The sequence below is a fragment of the Pongo abelii genome, chromosome 4, assembly GCF_028885655.2.
Source record: "Pongo abelii isolate AG06213 chromosome 4, NHGRI_mPonAbe1-v2.0_pri, whole genome shotgun sequence".
Lineage (NCBI taxonomy): Eukaryota > Metazoa > Chordata > Mammalia > Primates > Hominidae > Pongo > Pongo abelii.
The window spans coordinates 166,147,026-166,166,349 of NC_071989.2; the positions used below are offsets into that span (position 1 = coordinate 166,147,026).

The following is a 19,324-nucleotide window of genomic DNA, read 5'->3' on the forward strand; positions in this document are numbered from 1 at the left end:
GTTCTCAAAAGCCACATGCAGCTGATAGCTGCCATACTGGACGGCACAGCTCTGTAACCTAAAACATCTGGACATGCACTTGGAAAAGTCAAGTTTTTAAAAACTTGGGTTTTAGTGAATTTGTTTCCCTACTCATCCCACAATAACTGACTGAAAGAGCTGTGGCTGGGTCACCAATCGCTGGCTGACTAAGGGCAGAACCCATCTGTCCCTAGCTGGTTAGACCCTTCTTAAGCCACCCACCCTCCCCAGGGAGACTGAGCCTGGAACAGACAGTGAACCCTGTTGTTCTTTTCTGGGGAGACAATGCTGCAGGCCCTGCTACCTGCCTGACAGGGCCATTGTGGCTAGAGGAGAAAAGGGCTTTGTCAGGACAGCAGCCGAGAAGCCTGCAGTTCAATGGGGCCCTTTATGTCTACACTGGCGAGATGCTCTGATGCCAGCCCTGTTGAGGCCCAGCCCCCTTTTAGAACAGATGGGGAGCCTGAGGCCCAGTGAGGTTGTGAAAGTCCCTGCAGTGGATCCTAGCCTCCTTCACCTCGTGCCACTGCCCTAAAACATGAGATTCTCCTGACTCTGAAAAGGCCCGTCTTGAAGCATAGGATAAACTCAATATTGCCCTTAACCCCTGACAAGAGGCCCCTGCCCTGCCCCTAAAATTTAGAGGTTCCACAAATCACAAACACCTACAAAAATAAATGTATTAAAGAACATATATGTGCATCTGTCTCTCAGGATCTGGGCTCAGCTCTGGCAACTACAATCTGAAACATCCTCTCTTGTGATTTAAAAAGTCAGGCCACTAAGAGAAGCCACTATTTAAAGTGTTCTCAACATACACGCATGTACACACATACACGCATGTACGCACATACACACATGTACACGCACACATGCACAATATAACTAGGTGAGGTGATAGATGTATTAATTAGCTTAATTGTCGTATCATTTCACGACGTACACCTATATCAAATCATTATGTTGTATATCTTAAATATATATAACTTTCATTTGTCAGTCATACTTCAATAAAGCGAGGAAGAAAAAAGGTTGGACCAGAGGGAAATACTCCAAATCTCTCACCCTATGTTCTTGGAACAAAAGCAGTCAAGTTTGAATGCAGTGAGGGTTTGAGGGCTGTACCACTCCAGGTTCAGTGCTGACTCTGTTTTACAGCACAAGGAGGAGCTGAACAGCAGAAATGCTTAGGGAAGAGAAAGATAAGTTGAATTCTCTTGTCAAATTCCCCCTTGCAGGTAGCATGGACACATATATTTTTTCATCATGAAGTCTCACTTTCAAATAGGGCCAATCTTCTAGTGTCTTGCTGCTCTGTGTTCAAATTCATACAGTCTTGGAGGTGTTCACTTCTACCTGAACGGTGGTACCACACATCTCCAAAGTTAGAGGTGAGCCTGGGCACACTCACCCGCAGACTTGGATATATTCTGTTGGCAACGGCTATGACTTGTGTCAACTAAAAGAAAATCAAGCTTTTAAGGAATTAAAGTTAGTTTTATTCAGAAGTCTTACTGAGGGCCTGTAATCCCAGCATTTTAGGAGGCCGAGGCAGGTGGAACACCTGAAGTCAGGAGTTCAAGATCAGCCTGGCTAACATGGTGAAACCCTGTCTCTACTAAAAATACAAAAATTAGCTAGGCATGGTGGTGGGCACCTGTAATCCCAGCTACTCTGGAAGCTGAGGCGGGAGAATCGCTTGAACGTGGGAGGCGGAGCTTGCAGTGAGCCGAGATAGAGCCACTGCACTCCAGCCTGGGCAAGAGTGAGACTCTGTCTCAAAAAAAAAACAAAAAACAGAAGTCTTACTGAGTACTAGAGACTGAAGACAAAAGTCTGGGAGGAGTCTTTCAGAGAGGTTCTGTCCCACTGCTCTGAAACAGTGTTTTAGCTCATAGCTGATATACAGGTAGCAGAAGTGCAGTATGGGCTCAAACATTACATCAAACTTGCTCAGAAGTTACAGTAAAGCAGAATCACATGAAAGTCTGTGTGCAAGAGTATATCTGGTTATAGATGATAGGGGCATAGTCACTAACCTTGTCAAACATTATCCTATGTGTAGGAATAGGCAAGGTCTAGGGTCGTTTATCTTTTAAGAAATACAGTGTCTCAGGCAAGAGATGTGGGGGCCTTGTGCTGTATCCTGTTTTGTTTTCAAAGCATTTTTACAGAGAGGTGCACATCATTACAGAATCAAGGGCTTGTGAAATTATGCAGCAAGTAAAATGAGCAAACGTGGCTTGTTACATTCACTGTGTCTCACATTTCCCTCTCTCTTTTAACCTCTCCCTTCCCCAACCCGATCCTGACCCCTTGGAGAAGGGGCTGTTGCATTTGACAAGGAAATTGATCCTTATGTAGAGTAAGCAACTTGTTTAAAGTCGTCCAGCAAGTTAGAGGAAGCCCCATGCTGGGGCAACCCATCCTTGGAGGCCCAGCTAGAGGTCTGCAAGTAGACAGTGGAGGGTGGTAGCTAGGAGGACAGGCTTGGGGTCACAGCAGCTCGGTTTACACCTGGCACCCTCGTTCACTAGCTGTGCAACCTTGGGAGCAAGTGTCTCAGAGTATTTAAAGGACAGTTTTTTCTATTCCTATACAAGAGGTTAACATTAAGAGAAGCTGGTGACAGGTATATGGGAACTCTCTATACTATTTTTGTAATTTTTCTATAAGTCTAAAATTATCTCATGATAAAATTTTTAAAAATAACAGTTTCCTCTCATCTGTAGCATGGAAAAAGTAAGGATGTCTGTCTCCTAGGAGGCTTTGATGAGACAGTGCCTGGAAAGGGGTTAGCACAGTGTCTGGCCCATGCTGACGACTCCATACATGACAATTCTTAAAAGCTGCCTCCTCCAGGAAGCCGGTGACCACCACTGGCAGAACCAATCACTGCTTTCTTAGTAGCCCCACACCCTCACTTCCCAGGAGCAGTTTATTTCAGTGTAAAATGCCAGGCGGCTTAATGTGACCACTGACAGCATGAGTTTGATCCTGGCTTTTCTGCTTCTCAGCTGAGATCCCCAGCAAGTTACTTGAGCACTTCGTGCCTCAGTTTCCTTTTGGTAAATAATAAAAGTCTGTACATTATAAGGCAGTCATGAAGATTAAATGAACTGGAATTTTTCAGCACTTAGAACTCTGCCTGGCCTATAGCAAACTCTACACACATATTTTTATGCTCCAGGTCAGAGTTTTTGTAACTTACTTTTTACTGTTACCCATAGTAATAAATATGCTTTCCATCACAACGTGTGTATGTGTGTGTGTGTGTGTGTGTGTGTGTAAATAATTTTAAAGTGGTAATTTCAAAAACATTGGTCTCTAAGAGATGATCACATTTTGTTTTCCCCATTAAAATATAAGGTACTTGGGGGACAGGGAATAGTCTGACTCATTTTGATCTCCAATCACTTCATTCCCTTCTTTCATTTAATTTACCAAGCTCCTATTATCTATTCATTAGACATAAATATATATTGAGCATTTATTACGCACTCACTATGTACCTGTTACCTACCAGCACAGATCAGACCTAGGTTGAATCAATGAATGGGTAAGGCAAGGAAAGGAGGTCACAGGGCAGAAGGAAGGGAGGAAGGGCAGGAGGGTGGAGGGGAGGAAGGAGAGGGGGAGGGTGGGTGGGTGAGAAGGAAGGAAAAGAAGGAACCCAGGTTCCCAACTGGCAGCAGTACCCACTTCCAACTCCTACGTTGCCACTTTCACCTCGGCAGGAAAGTTGCCCCTTCTCCAGCCATCCAGGTCCCCTGTACTCTTTCACTGGGGATGGAGCTGGGTGCCGGTGCAGGCATCGGAGGGCCGGTGCCGGGGAACCTGCCTCCTCACCTCTTGCCCCTGGCACGGGGCGGTGACTCCAGAGCTGGGAGCCTGGCAGCGTCCTCACCCCGGGAAGGCACGCGCCCGAGCCCTGGGCCCCCTGCCCCCGGAGTTGCCCAAGACGCCGGGTGACTCCTCCCCGGAGACTCGCCCACTCTGGGACGCGTCACTCTCCCCACCCCTGGGTGGGGACCCCGGCGGCTTCTCGCGCGCGAGCCACGCGGGGGACAAGTCGCGGCCACCTGCTCCGAAGCTGGGGAGCCCGGGCGCCGTCCGCCCGCGCGTCGGTTGGTGTGCCCAGGGCCCCATGGAGCTGCGGGTCAGCAACACCAGCTGCGAGAACGGTGCGTACGGCAGGGCTGGGGACCAGGCGGGCTCCGTGCTTCGCGCCTTCCCCTCCTTGCCACCCCTCTCCCTCGCATCCTGTCCTCCCTGGGGGGCCAAAGCTGGGGAGGGGCAGGGCCAGCACGAGGTGGCTCCCACCCAGCTTTGAAGATCAGGGTTCTGGCTGAGACTTCACTTTCATCTTCGCAGCTGGGGTGGCTGAGAGGAGTCAGGGAAGGAAAGTATGTCCCCTGGGTTGAGACGGGGGGTTAGTGGGGAGCAGGCATTTTGACGACAGCAGACACCCTGAGAGGTGGTGAGGGCGCGGGGAGGATTCTGTGTTTTTAATGTATAGTTGCTTCAGGTTTTAGTCCCTGCGCAGTTCGCGCTTTCTCTGTGGGTCAATGGGAGGACCACCACAGGACGGGCTTGTCTTTGGAAAAGAAAGAGAAAGAACCACAGGGAGGGGTAAAGAAAGACCTCTGGCTTCCTATTGCGTTCTGGCCATAAAGCAGGTAGTGGACTAGGCCCTTTACCTGCATTATCTCACTGAATCCTTAAAACAACTCTAGAAGGTAGGTAGGCATTATTATTTTACTATCGTGCTATCCCCATTCTAAAGATCTAGAAACTGAGGCTCTGAGCAGCTAATAATTTGCTCAAGGTAATACAGTGAGGAAATGGAATATAGATCCAGGGCTGGTGGACAGTAAAACCTCAACTCCTTCCTTGGTGTGGCTCCACTTTCCTACCTTGTCTTGGAACTGCAGGCTGTGGGATGTCCCTGTTTCTCTAACCTCTTCCCTTCTACAGTGAAGCTTTCAAAGTCAGCCTGTTAAGTGTCTGACTTTGGTTTCCTGAACAAGACAGGCATTTTCAACCTCACCTTTTCTCTAGGCCAGAATGTGTTCCCCAGTCCTAGCATATTCTGGAAGAGATGACAGGAATCATCTGTCCCATGCTCAGAATTGGATTACTTTGGCCATCAGCCCTCTGTCTTTTACTTTTCACTGCAGTGGGAGAACTTGACTCAATGGAGGGTGCTGAGCCCTTGGGTGCTGCAGGCTTTACTGTGACAGCCAAGTCCATCCACAGAGGGTTCTTTGGCTCCATCTGCTAGAGGTGCACTTCAGGGAGCAGGGGAAGGGCGTGGGGATGAGTTTGGTCTTCCTCTCAGGAGTCACCTCCCCTAGCCCATGTTCTCCCAGGTAGGTTCTGGCTCATTTCCTGGGCTCAAGGAACTCCCCAGATTCAGCTCTTGGGCAAGGAAGCCTGAGCTGGAGAAACAGGAATGAGCAGTGCAGAACAAGTCTGATTAGGGACTGAGATGCCTCTTCTCTCATCTTCCCTTGATTGTGACATGAGTTTTGGAAAGAGAGATATCACACTGCAAAAGACACATGGATGTGCCCTAGTGGGTGCTGGATCCAGATCTTTCACCAGATGTTGGGCTAACTTAAGCAAGCCCTTCCCTTTCTCAGGGCCTCAGTTTCCCCAGCGAAAATAAGAATTTAGACTGCTTTCTAAGGGCTCTTCAAGCTGTTATTCATGGGTCTGTGTCACGGAAGAAGGGTCAACATTGCCCTTAGTCTGTTCCACCAAGATGCCACTCTGCACTGCAGATGTGCCAGAGCCAGAGCTGCTTGATCGTGGACTTTGGGGCCCTTCCAGGCACTGGCTGGGAGTTCTAGGTTGGTAGGAGAAGTACTTGGTTGAGGCTTACATCCTTGGCATAGGGACCTGGGCCCTGGTGACACACAGCTTGAAAAAGGCTACCTCCAGAGGTCACAAACTCAGATGCCTACAAAGGCCAAGCACATGCTAGAAATTACTGAAAGGAGCCAGATAAGACTCTTGGGGAACTGCAGAGAATATGTCCTATTTTAGGGGGCAACACTGCCCAGCTTCAGCCAGTTGTTGCCTTAGAAGAGGGCCCAATATGGTAAGCAGATCTGATTTTTCACCGTAGCCTCACATCTGAATTTTCATGGAAAATCTCCCAATTTTTAAATGTTTTCTATTTTAAAATACCTCTTAGGGCCAGGCACGGTGGCTCACATCTGTAATCCTAGTGCTTTGGGAGGCTGAGGCAGGAGGATAGCTTGAGGCTAGGAGTTGAGACCACCCTGTGCAACATAGCGAGACCCCCATCTCTACCCCAAAAACAAAAACAAACAAAAAGCCTCTTAGGAGGCCACATGCTACCTGCTTTATTGAGGTGTGTGTGGTGGTTAAGAGCCTGGGCTTTGGCATCAGATAAGCTTAGACTCTGACGCTGGCTTCACTATTCAGTACCCATGTTTTGGCTTTGGGCAGGTTACTAAACTTATCAGAGCTTCGGTTTCTTCAACTAAAAGCCTAGAAAAGATTGTTGTGCCTGCTTCCAAGTGGTCATTAGAAACCCTCCTTGAAAACCCCAGAGCAGAGGACCATGTGAGTAGTAGCACTGGAGAATTATTGGCTATTCTTTGCTGTTTCATTAAACTTGTGTACTTCTTCTGACTGAGGGTCTGCCCTTGTGCCCAGGTTTGTTATCTGACACGTGGTGGTACAAATTTGTTGTGGTCATGCAAAGAAAGCCCCTAACTAGCATAAGCACTCACTGAACATAATTATTTTTAGGTGGGGGCACAGTATATGGGTATAGCCCTGCAGTAGCGGAAGCACAGGGTTTGAAACAGTGGCCAATTCCAATATTTTAAAAGTGTGCAAATGTCCCCAGTGTGACTCTCTCATTGTGGTCTTCCCATCCAGGTTCCCTGCTCCACCTCTACTGCTCCTCCCAAGAAGTCCTGTGCCAGATTGTCAATGACCTCAGCCCTGAGGTGCCCAGCAATGCCACCTTTCATAGCTGGCAGGAAAGAATCAGGCAGAACTATGGCTTCTACATCGGCCTGGGCCTGGCCTTCCTGTCTAGCTTCCTCATCGGCAGCAGCGTCATACTCAAGAAGAAAGGCCTCCTGCGACTCGTGGCCACGGGAGCCACTCGAGCTGGTAGGTTCCTGGGCCAGGAGAGGATAGGGCACAGGGCAGCTGAGCCCTCATAAGGTCCAGGGCTACAGTCTAAGAGGATGGCCTCAGCAAGGTACAAAAGGCTCATTGTCAACCCCGTCCGTAATCCCACCTGCCAACAGGGTTAGGGTTTAGGGTTATAAAGGAAGGCCTCCAATAGGAGGTCTCAGTTTAGAGAGCCAACGGGAGGCCTTCCTTTAGAATCCAATCTTTCCTGAGACCTTCATGATGTGTTTATTAGAGGAGGGACGGGACAAGTCTCAGGACCAAGAATCAGATATGCAGGTCTGGTCTTGGTCTTACTTCCCACCAACATTATCACAGGCAAGTCACAGCTTCTCTGCAAAATGGGAATAGATACTTCTGCTCAGAACAATGTGAGACACTGGTGTGACCTCACTTAGCATCCAGCTGAGCTCCCTCCTGGGCTGCCAAAAAATGGTGAAGTGTCGGACCCCAAGGGATTTGCTTGTTTGGAAAATAAGATGTTTTTCTGCGAAACAGTGCTTGAGAAAAGGAATCCTGTGCAAAATGACTCATTCATTTAATCACCATTTATCGCATGCCTGCTGTATGCCAGGGACAATGCTAGACATGGGGATTCAGTGTCCTCGTGGAACCTTCAGTCGAGTGGAAGAGACAGATGAGTCAATAGGCAGTTGTTTTATCATGTGTTAAGTGCCATCATGGGGAAAACACAGCCTGCTATAGGGGAATATTTTGGAGGGGTGTGTAAAGCCCAGACTTGGCGGGATTAGGGGAGGTTTTTCCAGAAGAGATGATCTCTAAACTGAGACCTGGATGATGAGGAGACAGCAAGGTAAAAGGGGAAATAGGGAGACAGTGTTCCAGGCAGAAGGAATAACATGTGCAAAGGCTCAGAGGTGAGAGAACTTGAGTGATACTAGAAATCGAAAGTCATTCAGGATGGCAGGAGCAGGAGGGGTGCACGGTGAGTGAAGGGCCAGCTCATGAAGGGTCTTGTAAATGGAAGCACAGAGCCTGAGTGCAATTGTTAAGTGACTGAATGGTTTTAGGCAGGGGAGTGACACAGTCTAATTTGCAATTTGAAAAGATCCCTGGTTGCTGGGTGAAGAATGGATTTAGGGGACAAGCCTGGAGCCTGGGAGGCCAAGTAGGTGAGTGAAAGGACAGAACTTGGGCCCGGGAGACGGAAATGGGAATGGAGACAAGTGGTGGATTCCAAAGCTAGTTTTTGAAGGTAGAACTTACCAGCTTTGATACAGACTGGCTTCAAGCTAGGGAGGAGGGGCAGGGGAAGGAGTCAAGGATGACTCATGCTTTTGACTTGAGCAACTGGGGTGATGAAGGTGCTATTTCTTGAGATGAAGAGTGTAGAAGGAGGAACAGGTTTATGGGAAGATGATGCATTCAAGTTTGGGCATGTTCAATTTAATGTTTCTGTGGCATGTTGCACTTTGGAAGCAGACTATTAGGGTTCTAATTCTGGCTCCTCAATTCCTGGTGATTCAATTCTGGGCAAGAAAACTATCTATTTCTATGCCTCAGTCTCCTCATCTATAAAATGGAAATAAGAACAGTACCAACCTGAAGGGTTATAAGAAAATGCAACATAGTTAGAATCATACCTAGCACAGAGTAGCACCAGTATTGGTATTACTGTTATCTCAGTGAGAGGTTCCCACAGTTAGGGGTACTAATGCACAGACTAGCACTAGTATTCGTATTACTGTTATCTCAGTGGGAGGTTCCCACAGTTAGAGGTACAGGTCTAGAGCCCATGTCTGCTGCAAAATGAATAGCTGTGAGGTGCAGAGATGAAGTCGGGAACAATGGTTATTGCCATTCCACCCTTCCCTTCTAGACAAGTGTTCGAAAGGCCAGAGACCTCCCAGAGTGCCAGGGAAATTTCTGCTTGTGCTCAGAGAAGGTATCATTGACCATTCAGAAAGACAACTTCCCTGGAATCCATTTTTTTCTCCAATCTGCTATTTCAGTATCTTCTGTGATTTCAACCCTTAGAGTAAATTGCTCTCACAGTTCTTAATTTTTATGGGAAATTCTGACCTTTTTAGGAACCTGATGAAAACTAGAGACCTTTTCCTTAGAAAAGTGGGCATTCCCAAAGAGCAATATAAATTTTTGGATTTTTGTGCAACTGTCTCAAACCCATCTATCATCATCCATCATTATCATCATCCTTGTTGCTAATGTTATTGAGTATTGACTATGTGCCAGGTCCTGAACAAAGCAGACACAATTCCTGGCTTTGTGGAGCTTCCATTTTACTGGGGGAAATGTCATAAAATAAGAAGATCAACTAAAATTATAAACAACAATGCCATGAAAGAGAAGAGCTGGGTGTTATGGAGAACCCCAGCTGGGCGCAGTCACTCACACCTGTAATCCCAGCACTTTGGGATGCTGAGGTGTCAGGATCACTTGAGTCCAGGAGTTTGAGACCAGCCTGGGAAACATAGCAAGACCCCATCTGTACAGAAATTTTTTTTCAATTAGCCAGGCATGGTGGCATATGACTGTAGTCCCAGCTACTCAGGAGGCTGAGGTGGGAGGATCCCTTGAGCCCAGGAGTTTGAGGCTTCATTGAGCTATGATCGTGCCACTGCACATTCCAGCCTGGGTGACCGAGCGAGACCCTGTAGTGGGGGAGTGAGGGAAGGAAAAAGGGAAGGAAGAAAGGAAGGAGGAGGGAGGGAACGAAGAGAGAGAGAAAGGAAGGAAGAAAGGAAGGAAGGAAAGGATGGAGGGAGGGAGGGAGAGAGGGAACTCCAACAGGAAATAATAGAAATCAGGAAGTCAGGGATGGCATCGTAGGGGAAGCAACATTCACACAGCAACCTGTAGAGTGAGTGTAAGTTTAGGCAAATAATAGAGTATTCTGGACAAAGGGAAAGCATGTGCAAAGGCCTCGAGGCAGAAAAGAGCTCATCGTTTTTGGAGAGCTAAGAGAGAGGAGAAGAGTGGCAGGAGATGCACTTGGACAGGTGAGCAGGGCCAAAACTATGCATGGTCTTGTTAAGGATTCTGGTCTTTATCCTGAGAGCACTCAGAAGCCATTGGCCAGCCATAAGTTGAGGAGTGACATAATCTGATTTGCATTCTTAAAAGACCACTGGCTGCCATGAAAAGAAAAATAGGTTATTAAAGGGCAAGAGTGGAACAGAGTAACTATGAAGGAGGCTGTTGCCTCAACCTGGAGCAGGGATGACAGTGCCTTGGCGTAGCAGGTGGCAGCGGAGTGGACACATGCGAGATGCTTTTTGGGGACAGAGTTACCAGGATGGACTGGATGCAGGAGGGAGAGAAGAGTCAAAGAGCAATACCCTGGTTTCTGGCTTAAGCAACTGGATAAATGAGAGTGCCACTTACTATGTTTCATTTGGCAGGTGGGTGGGGAATATTTAAAACCAAGAGCTCCATTTAGGACAGAAATTGAGATGCCTGTGAGAAATCCAAGAGGAGATGTGAAGTAAGCAGTTGGATACACACCTGGACTCAGAAGGAAGGTCCAGGCTACAGATACAGCGGCACCAGATATAGATGGTATTTAAAACTTTAGGAACAAATGAACCCACCCAGGAGAAGGCCCAGAACCAAGCCTCAAGGAGCAGCCCTTAGAGGCCGGGGAGTGAGCAGAGAGTTAGGAAAGGTGCCTGAGAAAGTGTGGCCAAGTTCCATCCTAATTTTGTGTCCATTCCCTCCACAGTGGACGGAGGCTTCGGCTACCTGAAAGATGCAATGTGGTGGGCTGGATTTCTCACCAGTAAGTGGGTTGTTTGCTACTAATAACAGTGGCCTATTGATAGCAGGGCTGGAGACAAAGGGAGGGGTGGGTGGGGCATTTTTGTCTCTAGTATGGCAAGTGTGAATCTGAGGCCCAGATTCCCAGGGGAAAACCTTGACAACCTTTGCAGGGAGAACATCTTACCATCAAAGCCAGTCTTCATCCATGAAGCGTCTACTCCCAGAGAGGTTTGCACAGAGCTGGCAATGATGAAGGTGTATTTTCGCAACTTCCCTTTAAACATAGCTCGATAATATCACTGCCTGTTGGTAGTGGACTCTTGACTTCTACATGGTAGAAGCTGGAACTCCTAGGCCAAATTCCCCCAGTCCACAGGCAGTTAATGTGTTGGCCCACTTAGAACATAGCTGGTCCGTTACTTAAAGTTTGCCCAAATTTGCATGAGTACTCACACATTTCCCCCAATTCCACCCACCCTCTCCTGCTATCAAACCCTGACTCTTTTAGGTGGAAAATTAACCAGGTTTCTATTCATAATCCCCCTATGTCAAGTTTTGATCCTCATCTCAGCCAGAGCTATCCCAGTGACCACCTATTTTTAAAGGGGAGACCCAGGTGGTTCTCTATCAGCAGAGAGATGGAAAAAGACACTTTTCTGATAACCACACACAGCTATCACATATTGAGGGTTTACTGTCTGCTAAACTTTCTAAGTGTTATCCTGTGTATTAACTCAGGAGTTTACAAACTGGAAACTCGGATAGGGAGAAAGAACTTAGACCCCTTGGGAATGTCAGGTTTTTCTTTTCCTGTTAATTAATTAATTTATTTATTTATTGAGACGGAGTTTCGCTCTTGTTGCCCAGGCTGGAGTGCAATGGTGCGATCTCAGCTCACAGCAACCTCTGCTTCCCGGGTTCAAGCGATTCTCCTACCTCGGCCTCCCAAGTAGCTGGGATTACAGGCATGCACCACCACGCCTGGCTAATTTTTTTTTTTTTCTTTGTATTTTTAGTAGAGACGGGGTTTCTCCATGTTGGTCAGGTTGGTCTCGAACTCCCGACCTCAGGTGATCCGCCTGCCTTGGCCTCCCAAACTGCTGGGATTACAGGCATGAGACACCGCGCCCAGCCAGAAATGTCAGATTTTTCTAACCACCTGCCTCTTAGTCCAGACTGTTGAAAATTCCCCTGGAAAAGAGGGGAAAAGAGGGGTCGATGGACCAATTGGTACCTGGAGAACCAATAATTGTAACTGTTTCTTCCTTTGATAACTAACACTTCCTAGAATTTAAATTAAAAATCTAGTCCAAAATACTGGAAGTCCCTGAGACAAATTTAACTGTGCCTGGACTAGAAGCCAAGAGGCCTAAAGAACAAGAGGGCTTCTACCCCATAAGCATGTCATGTGACCTTGGGCTCGGGGCCTTAGCTTCGCCATCTTTAAAGTGGAAGGATCTGATCTGGACAGACTGGGACTGACCTTCGATCAGACTCTCCAGAGAGAGAGTGTACGGATCAGGATTTTAAGGAATGCTGGTCTGGGATTCTCCAGCTGGTTGTACACGGAATGATTCGTCTGGAATGGAGATGGTGCTTCTGCGCCATGCCAGCCTCTTTTCTCCCTTCATTTCCTAGTGGCTGCTGGAGAAGTTGCCAACTTTGGAGCCTATGCATTTGCACCTGCAACAGTCGTCACACCTCTGGGAGCACTGAGTGTCCTCATAAGGTTGTTGTCCCCTCTCTAGCTCTCTCTTATTCTGTTCCATTTTCAGTTTGTTGAGGCCTGGAATTGCCAAGTGGGATCGACTGCCACTTGGCAATCAGGGACCTGGGTTGGTCTCAGCCTCCAGAAAGAGGCAGCGTGCTGTTCAGAGCTATAGACCCTGGGAATGTTTGCTGCCTCTTGCCCCAGCATCCCCTTGATTGGGTAATAGAGAGGCAGGCCAAGCCCAAACCAGTTGGAAGGGCTTCCACCGTCACCAGGGTGAACAGTGCATGTCACTACTTTGGTGCCACGATAGATGCAGCATACAAGTTAAGAGCATGTGCTCCGGATTAACGCTGCCTGAGTTCTAATCCTCGCTCTGCCACTTAGTAGTTATGTTACCATAGGCAAGTCATTTAAGCCACTTAGTCACTCGAAGCCTCATTTTTCCCATCTGCAAAATGGGGATGCCAATAATATCCACTGGGGGTATTGTTCTGTAGATTGAATGAGATAATGCACAGAAAATGCACAGTACAGAGCTGGGACCAAACAATAACCACGGCTATCACATAGTGGGGGCTTAGTATGTGCTGAACAATCTGAATGTATCATGCATATTAACTCATTTAATTTTCACAGCATCCCTAGCTGAGCCCAACATAGGTTAAGCAACTTGGCCAAAGTTACCAGCTTCTAAGAGGCCAGGCCAGGATTCTAACCCAGGCAGTGTTAATTCCAGAGTCAGTGGGCTTAATTGCTGTGCCACGTTGCCTCTCAAGTAAACACTCAACAAATATTTGATAGTTTTAAAAATAATTGATAGTAAATGTCTGTGCTTCCCACTGCCCCTAGTCCCCCTGAGCTACAAACACAGAGCCAGTTCCTCTGTGGGGGTCCTGGAGCCCCATTTGAAGGAGACTCTGATTGTTGGCCTAACCTTGGAACGCTGGTAAATAGTAGCAGACCACACCCAGTACCCATAATTTGTTTTACCGTCTTGATGAAAATTTTGCAACATTTACACACTCAAAAAACTAATAGAACTCATGCTGTACAACTCGCCTGATTCATGCTGTATAACTGGCCTAACACAGCTGATGTAGCTGTGATATCATAATTGCATATCTGATTAGTTTGCAAATTCCTACCCGGGGGAAGTTGGGAGAGCCATAAAATCCTCCAGTGTGTGGCCCCTGCCTGCATGAATAATCTCTTGAATGGGACATTGTGGCCAAAATGTTTTTGGTAGTTTCAGAGGAAAGATGGAAGACAGACAAGAGAGCTTAGATATCAATCTCCTCTCTCCTGACAACTCGAACCAGGATTTTTGAGGCTAATTGTGTCCCAAGATAGCCAATAGGTTTTTACCCTAAACTAATGCCACCTTCGTGAAGAGACAGACGCATGCCTCCGTGATCACACGAGGCTTGCCCGTGATTTTTTTCCCTTCCTTTCTCACTTCTGCTGGCTCGGCTCAAGGATGTGAGGGGAATGGAAATCATGTCACCACGGTGCAGCAAGGAACTGGAGATAATTTGCCCAGAAATTGAAGACTCAGGGAAGTCACAAGGATCCTCTTCAGTGAGGCACAGAAGAAAACCCATGAGCTTTATAATTAGAAAGGACTCAAGCTCAATTCCTGGTTCCACTGCTTGCTAGTCATTTGACCTTGCCAAGTCATTTTAACTTCTTTGAGATTCAGTCTTCTCATCTATCAACTGGAGATAGTATATTTCACTTTGCAAAGAGTTGTGAGATGCTAGTGTGATAGACGGGAAGTTCCTAGCACCATACATAGTAGGTAATAAATGCCTAAGACATGGTACCTGTAATTGTCACTGAGGTTGTTTACATTGGCTTATACAAATGAAATAATAGATGTGTTATGAATGACCTGAGGAGCAGAGATGGAGCAAAAAATAGAAATTACCAGAAGGCATATTTTTGGTAAATGATTAGAGCAAATCTACAACGGCCTCATTTGGCTTGTGAAGGGGTGGACTCCCTGCCACCAGAGGTATCTATAAGCCAAAGCTGACAGCCATCTGTTGGCAGTGCTAAGAGAGGATGTGTCCATTGGGAAGGCAGTTAGACAAGAGCATTTTGAAGTGTTCTTCCAACTCTTCTGTTTGGGAATAGTTTCAGTCTCTAAAATGGAAGAAATTCACCTGCATTTCTATTCCTCCAGCAAATATTGTAACACTCCCAGAAATGAGTTTCTATATCAAATATTTTTTGACCCCAGCTCAGGAGGACTGGGGGTGGCGGGAAACACAGATATTTCATATCAACTATTTTTAAAACTATCAGACATTTGATGAGTGTTTATTTGAGTGGCAACGTGGCATAGCAGTTAAGCCCCCCAACTCTGGAATTAGACTACCTGGGTTAGAATTCCGGCCTGGCCTCTTAATACCTGGTGACCCTGGCCAAGTTGCTTAACCTCTCTTGGCCTCAGCTAGGGATGCTGTGAGGATTAAATGAGTTAGTACACGGGATACATTCAGAATGTTCAGCACATACTGAGCCCTCCATATGTGACAGCTATGTTTATTCTTTGGTACCAGCTCTGTACTGTGCATTTTCTGTGCATTATCTCATTTAGTCACTGAGAACAATGTCTCCCGTGGATATTATTAGCATCCCCATTTTGCAGACGGGGACAATGAGGCTTAGGGTGGTCACATGACTTGCCCATGGTAACATAAGTTTTCTTGGAAGAAAAATTTCCACGTGAGAGAGTAGCAAGTTCTGGTCTGTTGTTCTCTGTGAGTGCTTGCTCAGGCCCCATTTTTCTTTGGGACTCTGGGACAGGCATGGCTACTCCAATCTCCTTCTCCCATTTCCACGTGCAGTGCCATCCTCTCCTCATATTTCCTGGGAGAGAGTCTGAACCTGCTGGGGAAGCTGGGCTGTGTGATCTGTGTGGCCGGCAGCACAGTGATGGTGATACATGCCCCTGAGGAAGAGAAGGTCACTACCATCATGGAGATGGCTTCCAAGATGAAAGACACAGGTAGACTCCAAGCCCCTGAAGAGCAGGAAAATACTTGAGGTTGAACGCTCCCCACTGTCCCATAAAAGTCAGATTGGGTTCTGACCATCTCAGGTGCTGCCACCTAGAGGAGAAGGCAAGCTAAAGCAGAAACGTTAATGGGCTGGTACTCGTTAGCAAGGCTAGCTTAAAGGCTTCCTGGCCCGTTATGTATGGGTACCATTAATAAGTGTTTATTATGTGCCAGGCACTGTTATGAATGCTTTATATACATTATCTCACTGAATCCCACAAAACAGCTTTATGAGGATGATCCTATTGTTGGTCCTCTTTTACAAATGGGGAAACTGAGTTTTGGGGGGTTTAACAACCTAACCAAGTTATTAGAAAGTCATGAAGCTGGGACTGGAACCCGTGTTTGTCTGACTCGAGAGCCCACGATCTTAATGCTACCTCCCACTGCCATGAGTCTGGGCCCTAGATACTGCCTGCACCCTCCACAGCCGAGTGATCCTTCTCCCTCTCCTCCCGAAGGGTTCATCATGTTTGCTGTACTTCTGTTGGTGTCATGCCTCATCCTCATCTTTGTCATTGCCCCACGTTACGGGCAAAGGAATATCCTCATCTACATCATCATCTGCTCTGTGATCGGGGCCTTCTCCGTGGCTGCTGTCAAGGGGCTGGGCATCACCATCAAGAACTTCTTCCAGGGGCTGCCAGTTGTCCGGCACCCACTCCCCTACATCCTGTCCCTCATCCTGGCACTGTCCCTCAGCACTCAGGTCAACTTCCTCAACAGGGCACTGGACATTTTCAACACTTCCCTGGTGTTCCCCATCTACTACGTGTTCTTCACCACGGTGGTCGTTACCTCGTCCATCATCCTCTTCAAGGAATGGTACAGCATGTCTGCTGTGGACATTGTGGGCACCCTCTCAGGCTTTGTCACCATCATCCTGGGCGTGTTCATGCTGCATGCTTTCAAAGACCTGGACATCAGCTGTGCCAGCTTGCCCCACATGCACAAAAACCCACCCCCTTCTCCCGCCCCAGAACCGACTGTCATTAGACTGGAAGACAAGAACGTCCTTGTGGACAATATAGAACTTGCCAGCACCTCATTGCCAGAAGAGAAACCCAAAGTATTTATAATCCATTCTTGAAGCTTGGAATATGTGAGTGAGAGGATGAGTCCGATGGTACAGCCTGACCTCCCAATTTCAAAACCACCCGGTTATTTTCCAGTGCAACTGTTACCAATGGGCTCTCTTTTCTTGAGAAGTTCATTTATACCTCATTACTGTTTCCAGGAGAAAAATCTCTACCTAAATAGCAGTGGTGGCAGAACTTCCTGGAAACAGACTCAGTGACCAAATACCCAAGGTTACATCAGTGCCTGCAGGTCCCCTGGACCTCCCTTCTCATTCATTCTTTCAGTGCCATCTCTATGCCATTGGGAAGAAGATGGAATCTGACCCATTGAATGTAGCACAGTCCAAGGACTTCCCTGAGATATTAGTCATTGGGAGTTCCTTCACACCAATTCTCCTCCTGAGATGGAATCTCCATTGTTGTTGTTGTTGTTTTCTAGCCCAAGGATGACATAGAGCTGGCTCCCAGAGGCCCAGAGAGCAATTGGCCATGCCTCCCTATCCAGAGCCGACATGGACACAACCAATGTAAAATATCCTGTTGCTCTTGTCACTTCCTCTTTGGAGGCAGAAGCAAGACCTCAGCTGACCTTCTTACTGTGAAAGCCACTTGATGTCTCAGGGAAAAATTTCAACCAGCTCATTCCCCGAGGACTCCAGCCTGGCAGTCAGCACCTTGGCATCCACCCAGTCCATCCTACCATCACCCCTTCCCCCTCTACTTACATCCTAAGGAGTCAGTCACTGAGACATAAAGGCAGTAATCGCAGAACTGGAAACAAAACAATAATAGAGCCACAGCCAAACTCTGATGGCCAAACCCAGTGTTTCATTTTGTCTGACTCTGAAAGAAGAACAGCAAATTCACTGCTTCAAAGTGGCCTGGCTGCCAAGCGAGAATTTGGCAGAATGCACTTTTCTATTCCTCAAGGAGTCAACCAACCTATGATCTGGGGAGGTGGGAAGAGGATGAGGAGCAAAGTCGGGATTTGGCAGAAGGCAGTCCCAGGCTCTCTGGATACTAGGGGCTAACTTTTGTGTTGACTCTGGTGCTCATCTGGGAACTTAGGAGAAAAGAGCTCAGGGGTAATTTCTGGGTTGCAGCCTTAAAGACTTGGACAGCTGTGAATCTCAATGGCCAACTGGAGGTGCAGACTTGGCATGGGGTGCATTCTAGCTGTTGACCAGATTGCTACCGAGTCCCCTGCTCCACTGATGAGCTGCCCACACTGGGAAGCAGCATGCCCTGACTGTTCCAACACCACCTGCTATGGGGAGTACCTTTGGTCCCCTCACATTTGGCCAGAGGCATACAAAACACCAGAGCAGCTGGAGAGAGAGATAATTACTATTCCTTCCCTTCCCATCTCCTTTCTAGCCACAAGAGTGTGGGAGTTGGAGAAGAACCATTAGAAAGGGAAATTAGTGGGCTGGTATATCTGGAAAGAGGGAAGACTTGATCCTCAGCCCCGAGGTTGGTGCAGGGCCTCCCCTGTGTGACTCTACCTGCACTCTGTGTTTATATCCTGTGCCCTAAGTGGGCCAAGCCCAGGTAAATTCCTGCTGGCCTTGGAGCTCCAAGGTTTGGCTGACCAGCAGACTGGCTCCCTGACTCTTCAGCCTCAAATCCCCAGTTTTTGATGAATGTGGATTTCCGTCTGTAATTAAAAGCAATGCAACAAGTTGGATCTTGAGAATGGCAGTAAATTGAGGGCCCTAAGAGTGTGGTCTGCAGGGTTAAGAATAAAGATTACAGATTATATTTATTTGATACTTGTGTCTTGACCTTCCTTGAGCATGGAGTGATTAAACTGATTTTTCTAGGGCTGGAAGGACAGTCTCCAATCTCTGAATGAATGTGACTGCCAATAAAGCCTCTACTGTGTCTGTGGTAGTTAACACCCTTGGTAGAGTGGGTAAGATACTTTTAGAAATAGAGTCAGTTCAAGACAACTCATCCCTAGTTAACACCTGAGCCCTTACCAGGCACCAGGCATAGTAGGTGCTTCCTGTGAATTCTCTTTAACTCCTCACAAATCCTCAAGTTGGATATGTTTTTATTCCCATTTATAGATGAGGAAAGGAACTCAAAGAGGTTAAATAATTGCCCAGGGTCACACAGCCAGGAAGAGCAAAGCTGATATCTGGCTTAACCGCCAGGCATAACGTGTCTCTCCAAGACTAACCTTGCCCCCAGTTGCATAATCTGTTTTGGTTTTTTGTGTTTTGAGACAGGGTCTGGCTCTGTCCCCCAGGCTGGAGTGCAGTGGTGTGATCCTAGCTCACTGCAGCTTCAAACTCCCAGGCTCAGATTTGGTAAAGATGAGGCCTTGCTATGTTACCCAGGCTGGTCTCAAAACTCCTTTCCTAAAGTGATCTTCCCACCTTGGCCTCCCCAAATGCTGAGATTTTAGGCCTAAGCCACAGTGCCTGGTGCATAATCTGCTACTACTTTATTCATTTATTTTCTTGTGATCTGTGCTCTTTCCCCATCTGGATATAAGCTTCATGAGAGTTGGCTTT

General features: G+C 47.3%; 1 protein-coding gene across 1 annotated transcript; it reads left to right on the plus strand.

The window, feature by feature from the left end:
* The first annotated feature begins 4,003 nt into the window (after positions 1-4,003).
* NIPAL4 (NIPA like domain containing 4) lies at positions 4,004-18,570 on the plus strand. The gene is made up of 6 exons (XM_024247701.3): positions 4,004-4,205; positions 6,940-7,179; positions 10,907-10,963; positions 12,583-12,673; positions 15,511-15,671; positions 16,185-18,570. Exons 1-6 carry the CDS (start codon positions 4,169-4,171, stop codon positions 16,811-16,813), a joined length of 1,215 nt encoding a protein of 404 aa, XP_024103469.2. The 5' UTR covers positions 4,004-4,168; the 3' UTR covers positions 16,814-18,570.
* Positions 18,571-19,324: the final 754 nt, after the last annotated feature.

What these genes read in the sequence shown, in the direction of transcription:
- NIPAL4 (XM_024247701.3), top strand. Translation starts at nt 4,169, where the DNA reads ATGGAGCTGCGGGTCAGCAACACCAGCTGCGAGAACG. An exon ending in GTGGGCTGGATTTCTCACCA is followed by an intron (nt 10,964 to 12,582) that starts GTAAGTGGGTTG and finishes TTCATTTCCTAG; the next exon opens with TGGCTGCTGGAGAAGTTGCC. An exon ending in TTCCAAGATGAAAGACACAG is followed by an intron (nt 15,672 to 16,184) that starts GTAGACTCCAAG and finishes CTCCTCCCGAAG; the next exon opens with GGTTCATCATGTTTGCTGTA.